The 25,294-nt window shown below is 55.4% G+C and overlaps 6 protein-coding genes across 6 annotated transcripts; 3 read left to right on the top strand and 3 right to left on the bottom strand.

Moving 5' to 3' along the window:
• Nucleotides 1-402: 402 nt before the first annotated feature.
• On the bottom strand, nt 403-2,524 carry CGGC5_v014714 (putative electron transfer flavoprotein-ubiquinone oxidoreductase; the record flags this gene model as incomplete). The annotated part of the gene is made up of 3 exons (XM_032029596.1): nt 403-502; nt 613-2,146; nt 2,215-2,524. The coding sequence occupies 3 exons, from the start codon at nt 2,522-2,524 to the stop codon at nt 403-405; spliced, it is 1,944 nt and encodes a 647-aa protein (XP_031890710.1).
• Nucleotides 2,525-3,575: 1,051 nt separating this feature from the next.
• CGGC5_v014713 (putative secreted glycosidase) lies at nt 3,576-6,331 on the bottom strand (the record flags this gene model as incomplete). Its single annotated transcript, XM_032029595.1, has 5 exons — nt 3,576-4,648; nt 4,700-5,816; nt 5,875-5,885; nt 5,937-6,041; nt 6,097-6,331. The coding sequence occupies 5 exons, from the start codon at nt 6,329-6,331 to the stop codon at nt 3,576-3,578; spliced, it is 2,541 nt and encodes an 846-aa protein (XP_031890703.1).
• A 2,419-nt stretch (nt 6,332-8,750) lies between these two features.
• Nucleotides 8,751-10,351, top strand: CGGC5_v014712 (Meiotically up-regulated gene 157 protein; the record flags this gene model as incomplete). Its single annotated transcript, XM_032029594.1, has 2 exons — nt 8,751-10,198; nt 10,264-10,351. 2 exons carry the CDS (start codon nt 8,751-8,753, stop codon nt 10,349-10,351), a joined length of 1,536 nt encoding a protein of 511 aa, XP_031890702.1.
• Nucleotides 10,352-10,656: 305 nt separating this feature from the next.
• CGGC5_v014711 (putative E3 ubiquitin protein ligase) lies at nt 10,657-14,354 on the bottom strand (the record flags this gene model as incomplete). The annotated part of the gene is made up of 7 exons (XM_066153137.1): nt 10,657-11,902; nt 11,960-13,009; nt 13,058-13,517; nt 13,572-13,774; nt 13,855-14,012; nt 14,066-14,136; nt 14,189-14,354. The coding sequence occupies 7 exons, from the start codon at nt 14,352-14,354 to the stop codon at nt 10,657-10,659; spliced, it is 3,354 nt and encodes a 1,117-aa protein (XP_066007518.1).
• A 1,550-nt stretch (nt 14,355-15,904) lies between these two features.
• Nucleotides 15,905-19,290, top strand: PAB1 (Polyadenylate-binding protein, cytoplasmic and nuclear; the record flags this gene model as incomplete). The annotated part of the gene is made up of 6 exons (XM_032029592.2): nt 15,905-15,953; nt 16,547-16,633; nt 16,695-16,777; nt 16,929-16,940; nt 17,000-19,119; nt 19,170-19,290. The coding sequence occupies 6 exons, from the start codon at nt 15,905-15,907 to the stop codon at nt 19,288-19,290; spliced, it is 2,472 nt and encodes an 823-aa protein (XP_031890704.2).
• Nucleotides 19,291-21,678: 2,388 nt separating this feature from the next.
• U2SURP (U2 snRNP-associated SURP motif-containing protein) lies at nt 21,679-24,186 on the top strand (the record flags this gene model as incomplete). Its single annotated transcript, XM_032029591.1, has 1 exon — nt 21,679-24,186. The coding sequence occupies one exon, from the start codon at nt 21,679-21,681 to the stop codon at nt 24,184-24,186; it is 2,508 nt and encodes an 835-aa protein (XP_031890707.1).
• Nucleotides 24,187-25,294: the final 1,108 nt, after the last annotated feature.

The raw sequence follows: 25,294 nt of genomic DNA, 5'->3' as shown, positions 1-25,294 counted from the left end.
TGATATGCCCGACTCGAAGAAAGAACCGAAGAAAAAAACCTTGGTGTCATTAACCACCGTTCGATGTAAGGGTACCGCTACATTATCCGTACACAATCCAATTACAAAGGTAGACCAAAGCAAACAGCAAGCCAACATATGAGCGCCCAATGAAAGAGAGAGAAAAAAAGCTATTTTTTGCTTTCCGCGCCGCCTTCCCAACACGTGCTCTACTCCGAAGTACATGGATATGGTCATCGGGCTTCCGAATGTTCGAAGCATTTTCCCTTCCGTTTCTTCTTGTCTTCTCTACTTTGTCTGAACAAGTACAGCCACTCACCCCATTTAGGCAACACAAGAAGAGATGCCAGTCGTAGGTTTCTATTTTCTCCGCCTCGTCGTCGTCTCTAATTCCTCCTCTTTCTATGACATGTAGTACTTGGGACCCTCTCCTCCCTGGGGAACCTGCCAGTTGATGTCCTGGTTGGGCGCCTTGATGTCGCACGTCTTGCAGTGGATGCAGCTACGAATCGAGACAGAGTCAGTCAACCATCCATCAGAGGCTCCCTGAATCATTCTTCAGGCGGACAGGGACCTATCGCGACAGCTGGGGAGGGGAAGGAAAAAACTCACTTTTGCGCGTTGATCTGGAATCGCACTCCAAGCTCCTTGGTATCGTCCTCGACATACTCGTACACACCCGCCGGGCAGAAGCGGTTCTCGACGCCCTTGAACTGGGGCCACGTCTCCCGCGTATGCTTCTCCCAGTCCTTGACCTGCAGGTGCACGGGCTGGTCCTCCTCGTGGTTGGTGCCGGTGCGGCTAACGCTGGTGAGGATATCGAAGCTGATCTTGCCGTCGGGCTTCTCGTACTCGATCTTCTGGAACCGGTCCGCAGGCTTCGTCGCCGCGTGGTCCGGCGTCTTGTGCTTCAACGTCCAGGGCACCCGTCCCTTGAGCACGTACGCCTCGAGCCCCGAGTACATGATGCCGCCGTAGAGGCCTAGCGGCGTGTGGAACGAGGGGCGGAAGTTGCGCACCTCCTTGAGCTCCTTCCAGATGGACGAGTTGCGCAACTTGTCCTCGTAGTCGTAAAGAAAGACGGTGCCTTCCTCCTCCCCAGCCTCGCTGCTGGAGAGGGCGTCAAAGGCCGCCTCGGCGGCCAACATGCCCGACTTCATCGCGTTGTGCGTACCCTTGATCTTGGGCAGGTTGACGAAGCCGGCCGAGTCGCCAATCAGCGCGCCACCTGGGAAGGCGCACTTTGGTATGCTCTGGAACCCGCCCTCGATCAGGGCGCGCGCGCCGTACGTCAGGCACTTGCCGCCCTCGAGGACCTCCTTGTACATTGGGTGGTGCTTCATCTTCTGGAACTCCTGGTACGGGGAGACCCAGGGGTTCTCGTAGTCGAGCGCGACAACCAGTCCGATGGAGACGAGGTTGTCGCCAAAGTGGTACATCCAGCCGCCGCCGTAGAGGTCCTTGGACAGCGGGTACCCCATGGAGTGCGTGATGCTGCCCTTGTTGAACTTCTCCGGCTGCACCTCCCAGACCTCCTTGACGCCCAGGGCGTACGTCTGGTGCTGGCTGTCGCGGCGTAGGTCGAACTTGTTGATGACCTGCTTGCTCAGGCTGCCGTGACAGCCCTCGGCGAAGAGGGTGCAGCGCGCGTGGAACTCCATGCCGCGCTCGAAGGCCTCCTTGGGCTTGCCGTCGCGGCCCATGCCGAGGTCGTTTGTGGCGACGCCCTTGACACTGCCGTCGACTTCGTTGTAGAGGACCTCGGAGGCAGCGAAGCCCGGGTAGACCTCGACGCCGAGCTCCTCTGCGCGGTCGCCGAGCCACTTTGTGAACTGGTTGAGGGAGACGATGTAGTTGCCGTCGTTATGCATCTGAGGCGGGGTGGGGAGGGGGATGGAGGCGGTCTTTGTGAGGAAGCGCATGCGGTCGCCGCCGGCCGGGGTGGCGTACTCGAAGCGGTCGGGGTTGTCTTCGGCGAGCCAGTCGGGTATGAGCTCGTTGATGGCGGTGGGCTGGATGACGGCGCCCGAGAGGATGTGAGCGCCCATCTCGCCGGCCTTTTCGAGCAGGAGGACGCGGAAGTCTTCGTTGCCGGCCTCGTTGGCGAGCTGCTTCAGGCGGATCGCGGCGCTGAGTCCGGCGGGGCCTGTGATGTTGCTTTTCGTCAGCCATGTTGCCCTTGTTAGTTCGTAGATGTACGGGGTGAAGCATTACCGCCGCCCACGATGCAGACGTCGACCTGGTCTGATTCGCGCTCAATGGACGCGGGGTCGAAGTCCTCCTCCTCATCGCTGCGTCGTGGTCTGCTTGTCGTGAATGTGCGGGCGCCCAGGGGGCGGAAGACGGTGACGGAGGGAGAAGCAGCCCGTGTTGAGGGTAACCTGCTGGTCGGCGTCCTCCTGGAGGTTGTGCTAGAGAGGTATGCTGCTTGCGCTTGTGCGGGGTGTGTAGGGCGGTAGCGGCATCTCGAGAGATTGCGGGTGCTGCGCTGCAGGCTCCTCGCGAGGGGCGAGGCGCTGCTCATCTTGACTATTGTGCGGTTTGTCGAGCTCCGAATGGAGGGGTAGTGATGAAGTGGTAGATTTGCCCAAGTGGAAGGGAGGGGCAGCTCTCAGAGGCGGGAGGCGAAGAGTCACGAGCAGCAGCTCCGAAGGCCTCGTCGTCGCTGTCGTCGTGGGTCGTCGTCTCCAAGGCCGGATTCGTCGTTAGACCGTCTTGGGGTTGGTCGAGCTGGCTTTACAAGCCGTCGACGCAATTGAGTTTCTCGCTGGACTACGAAAGGCAGCTGTACCTCGGCAGAATGAGGGCACTAATTAGTCAATTGAGAGGCAGTTGTGAACACTGAAAAGCGGCGGGACCTGCAGTTTTGCTCGTCGAGGGCAGCGCGGCGGGACACTTAAAAAACGGACTCGACCGGGGCCCTGCAGGAGGAGAGAGCTTCTCACGTTCCTCTAATACGTAATTGGGGCAGAGGCGTAAATGGGGGAGGGGACCAAGATTGAATGACACTGCGACTGCGATCCCACCCACCCTCCAAGGGCCAAAACCAAGCTCGGGCCCTGGTTTCCGGTTGCTGGTGATAGCCGAGAGAAACCGGTCCTGGGGATTCTCGACTCGGACGATACTTCCGCGATGCAGCCAGGCGAGGGCCAAAGAACAGGTAGACGGCGAGTAAATCCTGCAAGCTCGTTTGGCAGCTGAAAGGTACCTCCGTACCAAGAGCAACGAACCGTGGACCGGGAGAAGCCGAGTTACTTGGAGTATTAACCGTCTGCAGCGCAGCGCATAGAAAGGGCTTGGAGGGCTAAGGTCTTTAGCTTTCTGGGGTCCCGGGCCGCCAACGTCCAATCAGGGAGCTCAAATTTCAAATTCCAGAGTGGGTTCCTCCGATGTCGTCTCGGTCACAGGGACAAAGACGCCGTCGGCGCAACGCTCGTTTTTGCCGAGATTGACGTTTGCAGATGGAGACCTGGGTTCGGCATCATGATTTTTTTGGCCGATTTCTATTACTACGAATGAGCTGTTTCTATTGCTGTAGGGCTTTGCTCTGCTTTGAGCGTGCAATACTACTACGTTTACTTGTCCCCCGTTTTCTTGCTCTGAGTGCGCGTCGGAGCGACCTTTTCTGGCGATGATGGGTAGCTCGGTGGCTCGTCTGACTGCTTGGTGCCCCAGTTGCTTTCTGTCGAACCCACCGTGAACTCCAGGACCCCGCCGTGGTAGAAGAAGTCGTGAGTGATCCAGTTCTTCGTGTACGGCTCCCCGTCCAGCGTCGCACTCTGGATGTATATGCCCTCGGCCAGCTCTTTGGCGCTCGCGGCCACCTTTCGGATAACGGCGGGCTTGGCACCCCGCGATTTGATCCGGACCTCGGGGAAGAAGGGCGGGATGAGCAGATACACGTCCTGCCCCGCGACAGGGAAGAATCCCATCATGGCTAGACCGCTGAAGGCACCCATGGCGCAGTCGTCGTTGCCGGGGATTCCGTTGATGCTGGCGTTGAACTGGGACGGGATGTAGCTCCGGGCGGTGCGGGAGCTAAGCCCGGGCCGGCCGGCGTAGTGGAACTGGAAAACGGTCAGGAAGCCCTGTTCGTTTCCCATGTAGACGATGTTACCGCCGTGGTAGTACTCCAGCCGGTCGACGAACGCGCCCCGACCGCCCATGAGCTCCATCAGCGTGTCGTGGTCCTGCGGCGCGAAGAACGAATACAACCATGGCGAACCCTCGTACGTTGACTGCCAGGTGTCAAAGTAGCAAAGGTGCTGCTCAGTGTTTGGTGAGCAGATGCGGGTGTTTTGGTATTCAAACGAGCCGTTAATCAGTCGTGGCATCAGGAATCCCTTGTATTTTGTCCGGTCGATTGCCTTGCCGTCCTTGTTCTGGATAAGGTCCACCTGATCGGGATTCCATAGGTTCTGCCAGTTGGCGCTGCGTTGCATGTACTTCTCATAATCGTCGTCGAAGCCGAGCCCCTTTGCCATCTCTGCTATGCAAAAGTCGTCATACGCGTATTCAACAGTTCGCGATATCGAGCGGCTGTTTGGTCCGCTGGAGATCTTGTCCATATGATCCTTGGCGATGTACCCTAACCCAAACCAACTCTCGAGGTTTCCGCGGCCCTCAACGCCAAAGTTTTGCGGTGCAACTATATGAATGCATCAGAGGAGCCCATTTCGGCATCTTTCAGGTTACTTACTCTCAGCATCGGAGACCACTGCCTCGTACGCCGTCTTCCAGTCCACACCGTCACTGATATTCTTCAGATAGGCGTCAGCAATGACGATGTCGGCGTTGGAGCCGCCCTGACTGTATCCTTTGCAGAATGACATTCTACAGTCGGGCAGCTTCCCAACAAATCTGTAAATATCAACTAATGCTCTGACCATCTCAGTTTGCGCGACCGGGTCGATAATTGTGAGCAGGGGATGCTGGGCACGAAATGAGTCCCATATGCAGTAGAAGGAGTCAAAGTAAGGTTCCTTCGACTCCCAGAGCGGGTTCTCGCCAGTGTAGTTCTGAGGAGAGAGCATGCTTCTGTAGAGTCCAGACCAGAACGTGATCTGCATGTCTTTACTGACGCCTGTGGGATCGACCTCGACGGCGGAGAGCTTCTCTGCCCAGATGGATCTGGCGGCCTTCACGGTTCCGTCAAAGTCGAACTTTGGAATCTCAGCATCCGCGTTCTTGCAGGCCTTCTCCACGGAGATGAAGGACAGGCCGACGCGGGCGAGGATTTGCCTCTTCTTGGGACGCTCAAAATGTAGCCACGCGCCGGCGGCACCCGTCGGGTTGTAAAAGCCCCTGGTGAACTCCGAGAGGTGCTTCTGGTCCTCGTGGGCGTTCTCGCCTTCAAAAACACCCGACTTTCGTATGGTGGCACCTCGGAAATCGGCACAGAAGAATGCCGAGTATGTGCCTTGCCCAAACGAAGGCCTGAACGTGCCGTCTCCTATGATGCGGCCGTCTTCATAGACTTGAATGCCGCCACTGGACCTGCTTTGGGCGATGTCGGTGAGATCAATCATAATCAGCGGATTGCTCACGGCGGTGATGGTGTCCTTGTTGGCCACATCCTCATACGTTACAGTCTCATTTGGTGAGAAGGAGAACCGGAATAGGGTCGTGTGCTCGCTGGCCGTCATCTCGGCCCGGACACTATTGGAGAGGTCGACGGAAAAGTAGCCGGGGCTGGCTCGGACAGAGTCGTTGACACGGTAGAGACTTCTTTGCTCAGTGGTGAACTTGCACATCGTGTAGTTGTCGTTTGGACACCCGGGATGTACGAATAATGGAAAGTTTCCGAGAGACGGAGACTACGGATGGTGTCAGCCTGGCTGTCTTGGGTGAGATATTCATGGTTTGGTGTCTTACGCCTCCAGTTCCTGCTCAGAGAATTAGCTGACAGTCGTGACGGCCACAACAAGCCTACTCACCCGAATCATGTAGGTGGGAGAAACCCGTGATCTTCGAATTATCGGAAACCCAACCCGCGGCGTTTTCAGCACGAGAGTCGGTGTCCGCGCCGGCTTTGGCCATGCCTGTATTTCCTCTCAGTAACCGTGAGCTTTATGTATCGATTACAATATCACCAACCATACGGGAGTGTCGCGCCGGGAAACACATGACCGCCGTTCACAGTCCCGATCAAGGGATCTATGTATCTCAAAACGGGATGTTGAGTATGCAGATTTGACTTGGAAAAGATAAGTCCAGCCAGTCCGCCAGCGCCCGAGATAGGCCACCAAAACACGAGGCAGACGACGACGAAGGCGAACACCAGCAAACGGACAGGCCTCGAAAGACCGATGGCAGGGACGAGGACAGCCATGTTGAGTGGTGGGTCTCAGCGACAGCGGCAAGAGTCGCCGAGATTGAGACACGGAGGGTTCGGTAGAAGATGCTGCCCGTCAAGACGCCATGCGGTTGGAAGAACTTCTGCCACTTCCCTTGATTGGCGTAAGCTGCTTACTGTTGCCTCATCCAGATGCTGGCCCCTGCAGGTGTCAGAGCAAGACCACGAGGTCTCGCCAAGAGAACAGAAACTGGTCAGCGAATTGCGCAGAAGCCGGATCAGCGAAAGAGTTGTCCTCTGCGGATAGAAAGAGAACGCAAATGACCAGGGAAGTTTTGCTGGCTAAAAGACGGTTTTGTTTTTTCTTAGTCTTGACGTTGACTTAGTAAGGTTAGGATCATGGAGTGTTTTCTTGGCCAGGAGGCGGGCGATCGCCGTGGAATGATCAACTTCAGCCGAAGGTTAGGTAGGTCTCGCGTCTCGTAGTGGACGGCGTCCGCCAGTCTTGGCTCCGGCACGAATGAACAGGTATGTTTTGCGGCCGGTAAGGTTCGAGCATCCAGAGTCAAGACATCGATAAAGCTATGATTCGGGGGGCAACTGGACACATGTGCTGCTATTTGAAGACAGGCAGACCCTGTCCAGAAACGAAGGACGCCCGAGTTTCCAGCACGATGGGATAGGAAGGAGAAGGGGAGGGGGGGAGAGCAAGGGCAGCTGTAGCAAGGGGTGGTCTTGTCTCGCGTCTCGTCGATGGAGCCACGCACCATTTTTGGGTCACTTCATTATTGGAAAGCAGTAAGAACATGTTGCTAAGTGGTTAGTTAGCTTCATCTGGATGACGGAGAAATCTGGCTGCTGCAACCATCCCGTCAGCTGGGCATGCACGCCAGACGCGCTGATTCAGATTGGGGATGCGGAGGACGCGGGCTTGTCCATCTTTGGTGTACGAAGAAAGCTGAAAAGCAACGCCAGACACTCTCGCTGCAGAAGGTCTGACAGCCACCTGAAGCACACTCTCAGGGCTGGGCGATGGCAGGCCGCAGGGCACCCGACATCGCCTAGGAGCAGCGGGACCACAATTAAGGTTAAATGTTAGTGCAACTTGTCCCGTTTTGCCCATCGTTCCTAACATGGAATGCCTCCGGTAAATTACCCGAGGCAGCACTACCCAGGGCAGGCAGGTCCTGCATCTTCTCCAATTTGCTCCCCCTCGTAATCCTTCACAGTGTTCTCTTCTCAACCCCACTCTAGCTCTCCCCTCAGAGGTTGATACTGCGACGACAACGCCTTATTTTCCCACACACACATCCTTACCATCGAGCACGGTCCGAGACTCTGTAACGGCAACGTCGAATGATAGGCAAAGTCTCTTTTTCTAATCGTACTCGTAGGTTCGACTCTCCATGCTCTGGCAGAGCTCGTCCCGACTTTGGGTAGTCTTCCAGCAACACGTCCAAGCGGACCACCTTCATAAACATGAATTGAACACACGAAAAGCATCTGCGAACGCACCAACTCATGCACAGCGTTCCTTCCGGAGACTGCCGCGTCAAACCCCGGAAGACAGCTTAGCTTCTGGAACAATCCTTTGAAGGTTCCAACAGACTCCCATCATACCAAATGTTCAACCCGGCAGTGGAACACCTCCACTCATCCATCCCAACGACAGCATGCCTCATCGGGAGAACCACCAATCCAATGCGCCAAGCCGAGTGGCTGCCGTTGTCCGTCTCTTAGCATGGGGAGATCCAACTGCATGACGGCGGAGAACCCTGCTCAAATCCCCTCCAGCGAATCCCACTTTCATTACTCAAGCCAAACCAACTTCTGCCCTCCCGCCGGCAACTCTGGTGGGAATGTGCCTGGTCCGGAGGAGACACCTGTCAAGCGGCTCAGTGTCCCATCCCGTCTGAGAACGCAGTCTGTCTCTACTCTAGGCGATGAAGCCCGCAGGAAACATCCAAAACAAATCGACTGGCCTGAGCTTTGGACCTTATGCCTGCCGCATAAGCTCTTCTCCATGCTACTAAAACGTCGCGGAAGCCCACGACTTCTTCTCTCAGTGACCTGCGGTTGTTGGTTCTCCCGCCTGATCGTGTTGTCTCCTCATCGCCTCCTCATCCCCCACTTTGGTGCTTACAGTTTGGTGGACACTAACACGCAGAGCGACATCATAATCCGCTGCAATACGACGACATACCATACAACGTTTCCTTCCCCCGCACACTGATCGTCCCCGCCCAACACCATTCCAAGGTCACGCGAACCGGTTCATCTCGACCAGGACAAGCATGACCGGTAGCTAGTCTGACTACCGTCCCTCCGGCCTTCATAAATATGCCCTGCCCGCCGACGGCCAGGCATCGCGACGTTTGGCGGCCGTGACCGTGACCGCACCTTGTTCGAATACTCGTCCAAATTTGCCGGAGTCTCTCCACGGCCAACCATCGCCATGGCTCCCTTCTCCAGACTCGTCTTCCTAGCCGGCCTGGCATCAGCAGGTCTTAGGCAAGACTGTCCACACTACACCGACTATGCCGCAACCCCCCATGAGCCCTTCTCAGATGGCGTTCACAAGCTCGCCTATCAGCGCCCTCCTCCAGAATGTCGCACGTCAAGCTTCCCAGAGGTTGAAAAGACCATCACCGAGATGAAGTCTCTCATCAAGGATCCGGATCTGTACCGTCTCTTCGAGAATACGTTCCCGAACACCCTCGATACAACAGTCGCCTGGCAAGGGACGGCCGCTGGCGACGCGAACGAGGAATTGTCGTTTGTCATCACCGGCGATATCAATGCCATGTGGCTTCGCGATTCCGCCAACCAGCTCCAAAGCTATCGCTCCCTCTTAACCCGCAACTCGTCCTCAAACTCTCTGGCGTCTCTCTACCGCGGCCTCATCAACCTCCAAGCTCGTTACGTCTTCAACGCACCTCACTGCAACGCCTTCCAACCTCCAGAAGAGTCCCAAATCGCCCCAACGACGAACGAAGCCGGCGGGTCAGACCATGTCGTCCCCACGTACCCTGCCTACTCGTACTTTGAGTGTAAATACGAACTCGACAGCCTGGCCGCCTTCCTCCAGATCTCGCACGACTACCACACCGCCACGGCAGACAAGGACTTCTTTGCAAAGTTTCAATGGCCCAAAGCCATGGCCGTGCTCCTCAACACCACCGACGCCCTGCTGACGGGAACCTACGCCGCGGACGGGACCCTGAACCCCTCCCCGGCCATCTTCGAACGCCGCACGACCTCCGCCTCGGAGACACTCTCGAACAAGGGCAACGGCGCGCCCACGAACGGCGGCACCGGCCTCGTCCGCAGCTTCTTCCGCCCCAGCGACGACAGCTGCATCTACCAGCTCTTCGTGCCCGCCAACATGATGTTCTCGCGCTACCTCAACTCCTGCGCCGAGATCATGGACGGCATCGACAAGGGCATGGCCGAGCGCATGCGCGACGCCTCCGCCCGCGTCAAGGAGGGCATCGAGGCCCACGCAAAGACGACGCACCCCACCTTCGGCGAGATCTACTCGTACGAGATCGACGGCTTCGGCAGCCACAACCTCATGGACGACGCCAACATCCCCTCCCTCCTCTCCGCGCCGCACTACGGGTACCTCTCCTCCAAAGACCAGGTCTACCAGAACACGCGCAAGTTCATCCTCTCCCAGTCGAACCCGTACCAGATGCGCGGGCCGGTGCTCAACGCCACGGGCGGCCCGCACCTCGGGCCCGGTATGGCCTGGCCCATGGCGCTGATCGCCCAGCTCCTGACGTCCGACGACGACGACGAGATCTCCAACGGGTTGAAGCAGCTGGTCAGCTCGACGAACCAGCTGGGCTTGATTCACGAGTCCGTCAACAGCCACGATGCGTCGCAGTGGTCTCGGTCATGGTAAGAATTCGCCTGCGCGGTGTTTATGCTAGTGACGAGGAGAATGCTAACCGTTGGTGCTGTAGGTTCGCGTGGGCAAACGGTCTCTTTGGACAGATGATTCTGGACCTGCGGGAGAGGAAACCCCACCTGCTCGAGAAGAGCTACCAGTAAAAAGGCAATTTTCGAATACAATGCCGTCTGTGTGCCACAGAGGACGCAGTCCCGTTTGAACATCGAAGCTACCTGCACATAGCGTCTTTGGACCTCTAATTATGTAGATCAGATATGTAGATAACTTCAATGATGCAGACTCGACAGTCGCCGCAAGGGATGAAGTGCCCGAGCCCATGTAGCTGCTCTCATGCAACATCGATAGCACATCGTCAGGCAACATTGTTAATAGTGCATCTACATTCCTATCTTCTCTAGCCTCGCTTCGTAACATCATGCATTCGCTGTTCGAGCTGATACTTCTCTTAGCTGAGGTCAAAGCCGGCCCCGGAAGAAACGGCGTAGAGCAGCTTCTTCCTCAGCGTCTCCTCGTCCTTGTATCGCGGCAACTTGAGAAGATTGACACACGTGCTCGTGCTCGGTAACCTCTCCTGATCCTCGCCACCGTCGCGAATGCTGAATCGAGGACTCAGTTGCGAAAAGCCCAGCAGCGGCGCTCGCGGCGTACTGGTGACGTACTTGAGCACATCCCGGCGCTCCTTATCCGAGAACCCAGCCATGACCTTCCAGAAGAGTTGAACCGTTGGGTGCTCCAGACCATCGTCTCCAACTTCGTACAGGCCCGAGTAGATGGTGTTCTGACGCAAGTCATCAATGTCGATCTCAGAGCTGTCGCCGCCGACGAGACGCTGTATCTCGTTCTGGTTAAACATGGAGAGCCAAGATGGGGCTATGATGGAGCGCAGTCCACGCAGGAAAGCAGCCGTCTGTTGCGCAGGCTGGGCAACTAGGCGGTGGCGCGCGACGTACGATATGTACAGCAGGCGATTGTCGTTCGTAACGGGGACGTTCTCGCCGTTGGGGATGAGATTTCTAGAAACAGTGCGCACAGGTTCCCCTGGTAATGAAACCTGGTCGGTGATGGTAAAGTCAAGCGCCAAGTCTGCGACGTTGCTAGTAAGGTTCTTCAGGTGCAGCATTCCCTGGTAAAGCTCCTCGTCGAGATCTCGTAAATCGTTGACGTTGCCGCGGTAGCTGTTTTCCCCGGTCTGACCAGACGTCCACTTCAGCAGGAAGAACCCGGCAAATGCAATGTCAATGAGGATGCCCTCATACATGCATTTGCCCACGATTCGGCCGAGGAACTCAAACTGCCGCAAAAGGTCCTGCACCTGGTCTTGCCAGTCTGCAGAATACTCTGGGTATCCAGCTCTTCTCATAACCTCTTTCAGCTCGTCCATTGCGGTTGGGTTAGGGTATAACAGGCCTTGACTGTTGGCTGTGAACAATGAGATGCCTTCCATTTTGCTGAACGCTTCTGTTGTAACGCTGGTGAGAAATTCTTTTGTGACTCCACCTCCATCGATACCTGCTTCAATTGTGTCGAACTGGTCTACGAACTGGATTTGAATGGGTTCTTTGAGGCCCTCTCCCAGCTCATAGAATTGCTCAAAGGCATCGCGGAACACTTGACCTCTTCTGATCTTGCCGTGATGGCGACCAGCTGGGCTTCTACCGGGGGATCTTAAGGGGTTGTGCATCATCATCATCCTCCACTGCTCAGCATCCATGCCATCCCGACGCTTATGCTTGTCAAGGTAGACGAACTGACGGAAAATTTGAACACGGGTATCGAAGGGGATGACAAAAGGCATGTGACGCAAAATTTCCAGCTTTGGTCCAATGACTGCTAGGAGGCGATCTCTTTGCGCCTTTCGCTGCTGAGATCGTAGCTTTTCGATCTGAGCATGACGCGAAACGCGCTGACCGGCTACGGTATGTATGAAGCTGCCCCCGATGTTGGCGTCTTCGTCAATCTCTCCATCTTCGTCGTCGCTGGAGTCAGACATTTCGTTCTGGCGTTCCTGTTCGGCGACCACGGCGCTAACAAAGCCCTCCATGTCGAATTTCGATGTCATCAGCCAATGATTCGGTGGTAAGAAAGGCCGCCTCGAGTCTCGCTCGTATAAAAGTCGCAACGCTGAAGTGACAATGCTGCGGAGGCTGCCCAGATCAAGCCTTGTGTCTGACGAAGTGGATTTCGCGTTCTGTGATTTGGCATCCTTCAATGTCTTTGAGGCACTGTTTCCAAAATAGGACTCAAGTTGGCTCATGGAAACCGGCTCTGAGTTTTGGATGCCCTGCTGAATATCTTGTGCGTTGTAGTGGAGGGCAAAGGCGAGGTGCTTCAGAACAATGCTGAGGTCTTCCACTTCTTGCCGTGACAGGCCGCACGACCGCAGACGAGAGGGCTGCTTGCTACCCTGGAGTAATGATGGTGAAATGCTGCTGAAGAAGTCTTCATCGTCACTCAGACGAAGAATGAAAGTGTAAAGTTCGAGAAACAGGAGCATCAGCCGCCATTCCTGCTCGCGTGATACGTCGGCAGACATGGATTTTGAGAGGTAGTTTCGTACCAAGCCGACTACAGACGTTGAGTCCCGCAGGACCTGTCTGTAAATGCTGGTCTGGCTCATAGCTTGCCAGAGAAATTTGATGGTCGGCAAGATGCCCACGTTTGAAGGAATGTCACCCAAGAACAGTCGCATGCGAATCTCATCGCCATTCTCGGGAAAGCACCGGAGCAGTGTGAGAATGTAGCCGGATAATAGGCTTGCGCTCTCGAATTCCTGGGAAGTGGATCTAGATCCAAAGTTGCTGCAGTGTATTAGCAGTGTTTGAGAAGACGGGTAAGGATTGACTGACTTGGTGAGTTCAGCCAGAAGAATTGATATGCCGTTCCTGTCCACCAATGACGTGAGTCTTTGAGTAACGTATAAGGGTAGGGGCTGGATGAGTTGGTCATCAGCGCTGTTTGAATCAATGGTTGATGGGTTGGGTTCAGCGGGCTTCACAGATAGTCTGAGGCTGATATCTGCAGACAGACTTGAGAGTTGCAGGTGCAGTGCATTCAAATGCTGCAGTCCTTGCGACTTGGCACCACTCCCTTGGTGAAGCCCAATGAAATGTGCAAGGAGCCACAATTGCTGGTCACGGCTAACACCATTAATGCGTCCGTCTAAGTATACCTCGGTGATAGCTGTCGCGAGGCGGCCAAGGTCAATATTGCGAAAGAATACCTCCGCATGCTGCTCGACAAGCCTCAAGTCATGCCGTGCGAGGAAAGACAGCGAAAAAGCTTCGTAGGTGGCCGAGGGATTGATGTCTGCTGGACCGTCAGCAAGCTGGCACATGGCAGAGGCCGGCTGGACTACCGTACCGTTCCCGGAAATAGCTCCCAGTGGCATTAGTACAGCCCGAGAGATCACCTCCAAACCAGACTCATCAAGGTCTGATGCGCTGCTTATGTCTGCAAGAACCGTATAGTATTGCCGAAGAGATTTAGAGATCGATTCGGGAGTTGCACCGACGATTTGCGTCAGGAGGTTTAAGAGCAGTTGGGCGTGGTCGTGTTGGTTACTCCTGAAATGGTCAGCTAAGCCTTGGAAAGGACAGGACATGAGCTGTCTCAGAGGTCCGTAAATTTGACCGAGGTCACTTACTCGTTCTTTGTCTGGCCTTCCAAAGCCTCTACCAGTATGCGGACGTATCGTGCCAATCTTGAGGGAGGTAGTCGGTCGGATGCGAGGCATTCGAGGTTGGTCGAACTCAGTTCTCGTGAAAATCGAAAGAGACGCTGCAAATCGTCGGCTCGGGTAGGCTGGAAGGTTGTCAACAGCAGTGGCAAAGCCATCGAAAGTCTCTGCTGTGTACCCAAGTCTGAAGTTGTCGAATAGAGAGCGTCAAATGATTCCCTCCTGGAGTCTCGAAGCCGCCTCCTGGCTCTGTGACCCCTCCATGTTTTTTGTATCTTTCCTGCTGCCTTGAGCTTGTCACGATCCTGTTGTCTTTGTGCTCGTTCGGCCTGGGCATTAGAGACCGTTTTGGAAGCTCCTGACCCTGCGGATGGCGTCCATGATGTGGCGGCGAAGGGGTTGAGGTTCTGCCCGCTGAGGTTCACGTTCCGAGGACGCCTGGAGTTTCCTGTGAAGGTGGGGAACATGTTGCCTCGTGGAACGAGCGTCGTTCGAATAATATGGTGGTGTTTAGTATTATCTCATGTCGCAGCAAAGATGAGCGAGGGAACGTTGGGGGGAAGCAAGCTGAAGGCAATGTCGAGGGATGTCGCGGACGCAGTTGCCTTCCAGAAGCTTCAGGTTCGGATGGGTGTATGTAATCGATGTTGACCTTGACAATCGGCGATAACGCGGGACCTGAACGGGCAGTGACGGCGCTGGAGGGGAAATGCCGTAATTCGCAGGCTTCAAACTAAGCCCCGGTACCTAAGGTAGGTAGCTAAGGTACCTAGCCCGGCACCATACCTACCTAAGGTACCTCAGAGGGCTAGTGGGGTCTGAGGTAAGCTGGACTGTGACTTTGGACGCTGGAGCTGGTCCGGCTTGTGGAAGGTTCCGGCGCACGGGACAGGTGCTACGTTAGGTAGCCCCATTGCTGCACCGGGGAAGGTACCACCGGTATCGATAAGAAAACGGGAGGCTCCGATAAGACACCTGGGGAAAGGGCAGTAAACACGATGGGGAGACACAAAACAAGGTAGCGACTGATTGACCTCAGGCAAAGGAAAATGATATCGCCAGAATCGGAAGAGAATGTTGAATCCCAGAAGCCTGGTCAGGGCGTTGCATGCTAGCTGACCGTTGCTCTTGACCAGCCCAAATGAAACAAAACTCAACCTTTGCCAACGACGTTTCGCCATCAAGGCTTGGCTGACTCGATATTGCAGCTCTGCACTGCGCCTTTACTCGTGTAAGTGTCGGTGTAGAAACACAGCGAACCATGAGGCCGGTCAAGGAAGGTGAGGGGAGTGTCAAATGCTTTGCAGATGCTCGCGACAAATCAGACTTCAGGCACCAGGACTGGTTCATGCTCAATGCTTGCTTTTGAACAAGTTCGTCGTGGCTTGTTGTTTGGCGCTGAACCGTCCATCTTCCAGCAAGGGACCAAGCATCGTTCGGCTAAGCGGACAGGCCGGTCGTTGGCGGACAGCATGGCACATCGAACGGATCAAAAGACGCACATGGGTTCATCCCCAGGAATGTTACTCGTGCCTGGAGTAACCTAACCATCTCGCATGTCTTGCAGGTCCACGTCCTACCGTCCTACCGAGCCCTCAGACTTGAACGTCTGAGTCTAAGGCGGCAGCTAACGAAGTGATGGAAATGTAAATGCCGGATCTGCACCTTGGGCGGTTCGGCACAGACAGGCGCCCATTTGTTTGGTATCGAAATTGCAACAACACGGCTGCGCAGATTTGGAAATGAGCAATGCCCCCTGACGTTGTTGTGTAGGCTGAGCCAGTCGCGCCTGCGTCAGTACCTGAAGACTTCGAGTGAGGCACGCTGTATGGAAACATCGCCATGGCAGACAAAACCACCATCTACTCCTCCTCTTCCTCCTGCTCTACCTAGAGGCCTTACTCTGTGGAACGGCCCATCGCCTGTCTGCTCTTGCTTCCTCTCTTCACAGGCAGGTCCACCAGCCGTTTGGACCAGTCCACAAGGGTCGAAACCCACCGCATAAAATTTTCATAAAATGATGGGAACCCCACATGGGATAGGCCGGTACCTGAGGGCTCTCAACCGTTTGTACCACGGCCACGGCGACGCCTGTGCCCGCTAATCCTTATCGTGAGGCGGCCGTGAGTTGCTGCAGATGAAGATAGTGCTCGCTGAATTACTTGCGCCTGGCGCGTGACAGTGACTTTCTGCGCGCCGTGGCCAAGTACCGACGTCACTAGCACATGCCCTGGTCGCCCCTCCACACCCCTCTGCAGAGAAAAACTGGAAGGCACACTCGGTTTTGCACTTTCCTGTCACTGGTGGGCAAAGGTGGGAGAGAGCAGGAAGGCACCACCCACGGCTGCTCTCACCCTCCACTGCAGCCAGGCCGGAGATCCAGAAAAAAAAAAAAAAAATCCATCTCCAAAAGCCACACCATAGAAATTTATTTCTCTCCGCTCCTCCTCTTCTTCTCTCTTCCAACAACTACACAAAACCCTATCAACAACCCCCTTCACATCCAAAGAGGGTCTGACAAGGAGTACGTCTTTCGTACTTGTTCTCTGTCTCGCTCACTTTCTTCATCAAGAAAAAAAACTTCAAAAAAAACTTGAAAAACCCCCCTCAAAATTTCCCACCTCCATCTACGGATATCTCCTCCCCCTCCATTCGCAAGAAAATCCCAAGAGGCCCTTCTCCGCCCCTCGTCCTTTTCTTGCTTCACCACCGCCCTTCGCGCACCTGCCTGTCAATCTTGCATCAAGTGCGTCTCTTGTGTGTCGGTCAAACGTCACGCATCCGAATAACCTCATTCGACAAGAAAGGCTTTTCGCTGCCTCTTCGACTACCCTTATCCTCCGCACCGTCCAGGTCCCGTCACACGACCCATCGTCAGATTCTTGACTTGGTAGGTGCTTTTTTTCTTCATCCTTTCCCCTCATCATATCCACATTCACATATTTGGAGGGGTTGCGCCTTGGCCCTCTTCCTCTTTTTCATTGCGGTTTTTATCCATTTCAACGTCAAGATCGTCGCCTAACCCAGCCCTGCTGTCGCAGTATCCTTCCCCCGTGTCAATCTCAACACCGATACAATGGCTACTGCTACGAACAACGGCGCTGTCGACCAGCTCGCCAACGACTTGAGCAACGCCTCGCTCAACGGCGCTGACAAGAACGCCCCCGCCATCAACACCAACGTTGAGGCTCAGGGCGACAATGCCGACGCCGCTGGCCCTACCCCCACCACCGCCCCTCACCCCCAGGCCTCCGCCTCCCTCTACGTCGGTGAGCTCGACCCCTCCGTCACCGAGGCCATGCTCTTCGAGCTCTTCTCCCAGATCGGCTCCGTCGCTTCCATTCGTGTCTGCCGTGATGCGGTTACCCGCCGTTCTCTTGGCTACGCCTATGTGAACTACAACACCACCATTGACGGTGAGAAGGCTCTCGAGGAGCTCAACTACACCCTCATCAAGGGCCGTCCCTGCCGTATCATGTGGTCTCAGCGCGATCCCGCCCTCCGCAAGACCGGCCAGGGCAACGTCTTCATCAAGAACCTCGACGTCGCCATCGACAACAAGGCTCTTCACGACACCTTTGCTGCCTTCGGTAACATTTTGAGCTGCAAGGTTGCCCAGGACGAGAACGGCAACTCCAAGGGTTACGGATTCGTTCACTACGAGACCGACGAGGCTGCTGCTCAGGCCATCAAGCACGTTAACGGCATGCTCCTCAACGAGAAGAAGGTCTACGTCGGCCACCACATTCCCAAGAAGGACCGCCAGAGCAAGTTCGAGGAGATGAAGGCTAACTTCACCAACGTCTACGTCAAGAACATTGCCAACGAGGTCACTGACGACGAGTTCCGCGATCTCTTTGCTGCGTTCGGTGACGTTACCTCTTCCTCTCTGGCCCGCGACCAGGAGGGCAAGAGCCGTGGTTTCGGTTTCGTCAACTTCACCACTCACGAGGCCGCCGCCAAGGCCGTTGAGGACCTTAACAACAAGGACTTCCGCGGACAGGACCTGTACGTTGGCCGAGCTCAGAAGAAGCACGAGCGCGAGGAGGAATTGCGCAAGTCTTACGAAGCTGCTCGCCTGGAGAAGGCCAACAAGTACCAGGGTGTCAACCTGTACATCAAGAACCTTGACGACGAGGTCGATGATGAGAAGCTCCGCACTCTCTTCGCTGACTTCGGTCCCATCACCTCTGCCAAGGTCATGCGCGACACTCCTACCGACTCCAAGGAGGATGAGGAGGGTTCTTCTGAGGAGAAGGAGAAGGAGAACAAGCCTGAGGCTGAGGAGAAGACCGAAGAGAAGGAGGGCTCTGAGAAGAAGGAGAAGAAGTCGGACAAGAAGCTCCATGGTAAGAGCAAGGGCTTCGGTTTCGTCTGCTTCAGCAACCCCGACGACGCCACCAAGGCTGTCGCCGAGATGAACCAGCGCATGGTCCACGGCAAGCCCCTCTACGTAGCTCTCGCCCAGCGCAAGGATGTTCGCAAGAGCCAGCTTGAGGCTAGTATCCAGGCTCGCAACCAGCTCCGCATGCAGCAGGCCGCCGCCGCCGCTGGCCTTCCCCAGCAGTACATGCAGCCTCCTGTGTTCTACGCCGGCGGCCAGCAGCCCGTCTTCCCCCAGGGCGGCCGTGGCATGCCTTTCCCCCAGCCCGGCATGCCCATGCCCGCTGTTCAGGGTGGCCGTCCTGGCCAGTTCCCCGGTGGCTACCCTCAGCAGGGCGGACGCGGCGTTCCCCAACAGATGCCCCCCGTCTACGGCATGCCTGGCCAGTTCCCTCCTGGCGCTCCTTACCCCAACTCTGGCAACCCTCAGTTCCTTGCTGCCATCCAGCAGGTTCAGCAGGCTACCATGAACGCCGGCGGTCGCGGAGGTCCTCAGGGCGGCCGTGGCCCCGCTCCCATGGCTGGCATGCCCGGCCCCGGCATGCCCGGCTTCCCCCCCAACGCCCGCCAGGGTGGCAACCAGCCCGGCGCCGGCCGCGGTGCTAACCCCAACGGTCCCCGCAACAACGCTCCCTTCCCCCAGGGTGGCCGCGGTGCCGCTCCTGCCCAGGACCTCAACAGCTCCAGCCTCATCCAGCAGCAGCTCTCGTCCGCTGCTGGCAACCCTGGCCAGCAGAAGCAGATCCTTGGTGAGGTTATCTTCCCCAAGATCCAGGCCATGCAGCCTGAGCTTGCCGGAAAGATCACCGGTATGCTCCTCGAGATGGAGAACGCCGAGCTTGTCAACCTGTGAGTACCACTTTAGCCCCACGCAATGATTTACCACTGACATGATCCAGCATCGAGGACGAGTCTGCCCTCAAGGCCAAGGTCGACGAGGCTCTCGGTGTCTACGAGGAGTACATCAAGAACCAGGGCGGTGAGGAAGGCGAGAAGAAGGCTGAGGAGACCAAGGCTTAAACTTGGTCCTTCGGATATCACGCAACGTCATGAGCATGATTTTTTATGTCAACATACCCTTGTTACCCGGCATCCTTTCTACCTCGACTACTGAGCAATCAACGACGCTCAGGAAGTCACTGCTCAACACGGATTGGGAAAAGTTATTTGGAATGAGGCGGCATTATCGACTGCATTTTTAACGGCAAAGGGATTTCGACGACAGCTAGTCACCTCGGCAGATGGCTGCTGAATTTGTGTTGGCATCGTCCCCTACGGCCGGCATGTATGCTTAGGCTTTGGTGGGCAGGAAGACTGGCGGTAACCCAGATGGGTGTCCGGCTCTCTTATCCCCAGGAAGGTCTCGTTGGGATGCGTCGTTTGCTACCCCGCACTATGGTTCCAGGAAGGCGTTTTACGGTTTATGTTTAGTTGCCTGGCTTCGCTCGCTGGCGATAGCACCAATACCCCCACAGAACGGTACTCGTTTCTTCAGGCAATCAGGCAGACACGGAGGTTATGAGGAGAAGTGAGTAGGAAGGGATCTCCTTAATAGAAAGTTCACAAACACTTGAGTTGTCCTTGCTGTGATGTCCACGCGGTGTGATGTGCAGCTCCTTTCTGGTGGGAACCTTCGCTATGGTATCCCTTTCAAGGGTGGAAGATGACTGCTGTTTCTTATCACATACTGACAAAGGTTGTTCATTGTGTTCATATCCTTTGACGGATACTCTCTTGCTCAAGGAGGCAGACCAAAAGGGCAGGCTTCTTATCGTGCCTGGCACAAGAGGGCGATCATTTGACCATCATGGCTATTCCAACACCAGCGGTTGCATTAGATCTGGGGAACATTCAGCTCTGTAAGTGATCCCTTTCATAGTTCCTCTGTCCAATGGTTGGACTTGTTAGAAATCCAAATTCTCCCAGAGAACTTCCAATACAGTACATCCCAATGCACCGTCTATTTCTTGTTGGAGCAGTTGAGGTGGCCCATGCAATGGTGTTGATGGGTAAATTACAATCAGGGCAGCTCCACTGGTTTGATACGTTTCTCCTACTAATCGTCAAGAAGCCTGGCAGCTTCTCAGCGCCTCATTTCGGATTATCCGTTGATGAAAAGGAGATGATCACTTGATTGTCATTTACCAGGCTATGTTAGTATGGCGTACCTTGAAAACTGGCGTCCATATCGTCCATGTCGTGCATGTGAGCCAATACTACCCGCCCGTTTCAATATTTGCGGCTTTGCCACAAAATAAGACTTGTAAACATTGTTACCTTGAGTCGATGTTCCTTTCGTCGGCAGAACCGCAAGGTCAAGAATGTCTTGTAGAGGTCTTTCTGAAGTCCAGGAAGACGAGTTCTTCCGACACCTTGCGAGTCGAAGCAGGGTCGGAGACGCTCTTGTTGCACAGCACACCTGAATTGTCTTGAGATATCATGGAGTCTCTCATCTTGGAGGAATATGAAGTCTACACACGCTGTCTTGCGTTGTCCCAATCAACTAGCCTAGAAGTTATAAGGACCTAGTGCTACACAATACTTCACTTTACACTGAGAAGTTTACCACGGCTTTTAACGTGGTCCTTGAGTCCACGCCCAGAGGTTGCAGTCATGATAGAACTGTACATTACACCTGGCCAGACCAGTACAAAAACATGGTTCTTATTACCAGTGAGAGGGTTGTTACAAATTGTCCACACAGTCCGAAGAGGAGACGAAGCAGACCGAGTCTCTTGAACCGTTATGACAGCTATCCTTCGCATGACAGTGGTGTCCAGAATCTGAGGCTGCCCGCCTGAGATGCCAATATCTATTGCTTGACTCTCTGCTTCTGCCACATACGACCATACCCATTGGAAAACTCGGGATCCCGTCCGCTCTCCCATAGATAAGCTAATGAGGGCTGGAGTAGTAGTCGGGTCGGTGACGACCGGCGAATGCCCGGTGTTGTATGTTTTTTGGTGTTTTGTTTGAGCGTTGAACCTCTGGTTTACTGAAGATGATCAGTGACTGTTTTGAGCAACAAGCTTCGTATGCCTAGATTCCTGTCTTTTTCTTCGAGAGAACAGATACAATATGAGATATATCAATCATAAATACTTGATCACTAGCATGTCTTGAGGTGGGAACGCTTCTGGCTTCGGTTGAGCATCGTGAGGTGGATCGATGTTGTGGAGTTGTGGACGCCACATGCGTACAGTGCGAAAGGGATGACTTGGTCCCTAGCTCACTGTATAAGCCACAACCGCTGCGAAGGCACCTTTCTGCACCAGGCGCATCACTTACAGCGTTACAGCTCTCCAACTGCAAATCATTTCACCATTGTCGATCGCGATCGCGCATTCTCTCTCCCACAGCGTTTCTCCCGACTATGCGACGCGACTTCCAACGGTCGCTTCGGTAGATATGTCTTCGGCAAAGAACCTGGTCGAGTTTCCTGACGTGGAGGCGAAGCTCCAGAAGGCACCCAAGCAATCCGCGTTCGAGAAACAACGAGCCGAAGCCGAAGCAAAGAAGGCCCGCGAGGCCGCCGAGACGGCCGCAGTATACCAAGACTTCGTCAAGAGCTTCGATCACGATGACGACGACGACACGGGAAGCAGCCGCTTTGGCTCTTTCCCTCCACAACGGCCACCGAAGGGCCCTGGTTTCGGTGGCGCGCCGCTGGGAGGAGTCGCTGCATCGAAACGACATTTTGGCGCATCTGCACTTAAGAGCGGCCCAGGCAGCTTGGGTCCTGTTTCTAACATGAAGAGTGGCCCAGGAAGCTTGGGTCCTCCCGCAGGATCATTCGGGAGAAAGAGAGGTTTCGACGCATACAGGCAAGAGAGGGATAGTGGCAGGCTGGGCTTTGACGATCGCGAAGAGCCAATGTCAGTCTCCAAAGTATTCCACAACAGCGATGATGAGGAGGAAGGCAAGTCGGACTCGAGAGAGGAGATGGCCGTGGCCAGGCCAACGTTGCGCCTGTCCCAGCTGCCGCCAGGCACGTCTATGGCATTCATCAAGTCACTGATACCATCCAACCTGACCGTCGAGAACGTCAAGATTCTTCCACCCGGGGGTCCGTCTGGTACAGAGAGGAAGTGCGCGGTAGCCATTGTCACCTTGTCACAAGAAACACCCGCAACAGACATGGACGCCGCAGTGAGCTCATTGCAGAATCGCTACCTTGGATATGGGTTCAATCTTTCGCTGCACCGACATCTCTCTTCAGCCGTTGCGATTTCCACAGCATCAACACTTAGCAGCACAACTGCTGGATCGCAGCCTTTCGGGGCCAAGCCTGTGGCACAACAGACCGCACCAGGCAACGCCGCAACGCAGCAGTCTTTTCATCGGGGCTTCGCGCCGCCCACGTCTTATGGGCCGAACGCCGCAGGCTCAGTCAACAGGAGCAGTCTGCTTCATGTTCCCGTCAAGCCACCAAACGACATCAAGATGCTCCAGCTCATCAACAAGACGATCGAGTCGGTTTTAGAGCATGGCGTGGAGTTTGAGGCTCTTCTCATGACCCGTCCCGAGGTCCAGAGGGAGGAGAAGTGGGCGTGGATCTGGGATGCTCGGAGCGAAGGAGGCATATGGTATCGTTGGCGGCTTTGGGAGATCATCACTGGCTCGGAATCACGCCGGAACAAAGGGAGGTACTTGCCGCTCTTCGATGGGAGCCACGCCTGGAAAGCACCGGAAAAGAACCCACCGTACGAGTTTGTCACTGCGATTGATGAATTCGTGTCCGATTCCGAGTACAACTCGTCAGATGACGAAGACTTTGACGGAGAAAACCGCGAAGGCCAAGGGGCCGAGGCCGAGGTCACCTTCCTCAACCCGCTCGACAAAGCCAAGCTCACCCATCTACTGTCTCGCCTGCCAACGACATTATCAAAGATACGAAAGGGAGACGTTGCGCGAGTCACGACTTTTGCCCTCACGCACGCAAGCAGAGGTGCCGAAGAGGTTGTCGACATGATCGTCTCGAATATCGAAAAGCCTTTCGCTCGAACGGGGGCGAACCGGGAGTTTCAGTCGAACAGCAAGGAAAGAGGCAGACAAAGGGACGACTCCGAGCAGTCTGATCCCGAGCCGGAAGAGAAGGCCGACAAGGAGGGTCCCGATACCAGCGCCGCAAGCCTCGTTGGGCTGTATGTGGTTAGCGATATCCTATCCGCCTCCTCAAACAGCGGCATCCAGCGAGCTTGGCGATATCGACAACTATTCGAAGCAGCACTCAAAGAGCGCAAGATTTTCGAGGGTCTCGGTCTGATGGCCGAGAAGCTAAAATGGGGCCGGTTGCGGGCTGAGAAGTGGAAGCGCAGCGTCGGACTGGTACTTGGCCTCTGGGAAGGCTGGTGCGTCTTTCCAGCGGAGAGCCAGGAGATGTTTGCGAGCAGCTTTGACAACCCACCATCTCTCAAGGTCCAGGAACAAACAGAAGACGACGAGGCCGCTAACAAGCGCAAATGGAAGCTGGTGGAGGCTTCGAACGCTGATGTCGACACCGCCGCTGCGGCCCCTAGGCTCAGGATATCGGAGAAGATCACACCCGAGAGGGAGGACGATGTCGAAGGAGAGCCTATGGACGAGGAGGATGTTGCTGGTGAGCCGATGGAGGACGATGTCATGGGCGAGCCAATGAGCGAGGAGGACGTGGAGGGTGAGCCAATGGCAGAAGATGACGTCGAGGGAGAGCCGATGGAGGAAGATGATGGGGGCGAACAAGCGGAGGATCAGCCAGCACCAGCACCGGTCGAACCTAGCAAGGTAGAGGAGGCAGCAGCGAGCGCAGATGTCAACAACGGCACAACACAGACGGTCGGACGATTGCAGTTGTCGTCCAAGCCGGCGGGGCCTAGGAAACGAATGAGGGCGGTGGATATGTTTGCCGACTCCGGGGACTCGGATGAGGGAAACTAACTGTTGCGCGTGTGGCGGAAGCAGGGCGTGTCTCCGAAGGTAGGCCCCAGGGGGCAAAGGCCAGGGGCGGCGTTGGCGGCTTCACAATCTTGCTCACCTAATGAAGAACCCAAGAGTATTGAAAGAGTAGCCCGGTGTCTAGCATTGCAAACGCGGGTGTCTTGACTGGACCATGGTGGGCGCGGACAGGGTGCATGTGGAGGGGGGGTTGTGACTATCTCGTACAAGTACATGTTGCCGACATTGGGCCGCCAAGTTCTTTTCTTCAGGTAGGCCAGGCGTCGGCGGCATGGCATTGCAGACTTGAGGGAATGGGCGAGTTTACTGAACAAGGAGGGTTTGGTGGTATTAGTAAAGAGTCTGGGTCTGTCGGCCAAAGTTTGTTGGTGTGGTTCTTTGGCGTTGCTGCACTGGTGATGGCTACCCATCCTTGCAGCAAGAGGCTCATCTCATATGCTGCAAGCCTCCAACAGAGATGTCGCAGACAACAGACTTGCGGCGAAATACGGGCAGTACCGAAGGCAAAAGAACGGGCGCATTTAAAGAAAATACCCAGGCAGGGAGGGAGAGAGAGTTAAGGAAGAGCGGCGCGGCGCGGTGCAAGTGTCTTCCTAATTTACATCACAAGTGCCCACCTTTTTTCCCCGTCTGTGAATATCTCACCAGCGCTATTCCTGCACAGCCATGGATACGCATTCTTCGTCCAAGTAAAACCCTTTTGTGAGGGGTGGTGGGAAAAGGAGCAGGGAAAGCGGGAAAAGCAAGAAGGAAGGAAAAAAGACCAGTGTCTGCTCGTTCGACAACCGTCTCGTTGAATTTTTGGTGTACCGGATCCGGCCAATCAAAACTTGCTCACTTCCCTTGCCTCTCGAGCCTCTGACGGTGGAGTATCGACAGCTCGCATCCCACCCTCCTCCACGTCTAGTCCACGTCCATCTTTTTCTGCGTGTCTCTCTTCTTTTTTCGTTTGGTCTTTGGGTCCCCTGTGGTCTTCTCTCCTCTTTTCCCGGCCCTTTGTCCACGCTTGAGTTGCCCGATGTAGAGGGCTCGGCCGTGGGAGCTGCGGCTTGGGAATGCGTGTACTAATAAGCCACAGAAAGAAGTGCTA

The sequence above is a fragment of the Colletotrichum fructicola genome, assembly GCF_000319635.2.
Source record: "Colletotrichum fructicola Nara gc5 chromosome Unknown KSG_Nara_v1_contig09, whole genome shotgun sequence".
Taxonomy (NCBI): domain Eukaryota; kingdom Fungi; phylum Ascomycota; class Sordariomycetes; order Glomerellales; family Glomerellaceae; genus Colletotrichum; species Colletotrichum fructicola.
Note: the sequence above shows the minus strand (reverse complement) of the source record. Positions and strands in the feature narration are given on the sequence as shown.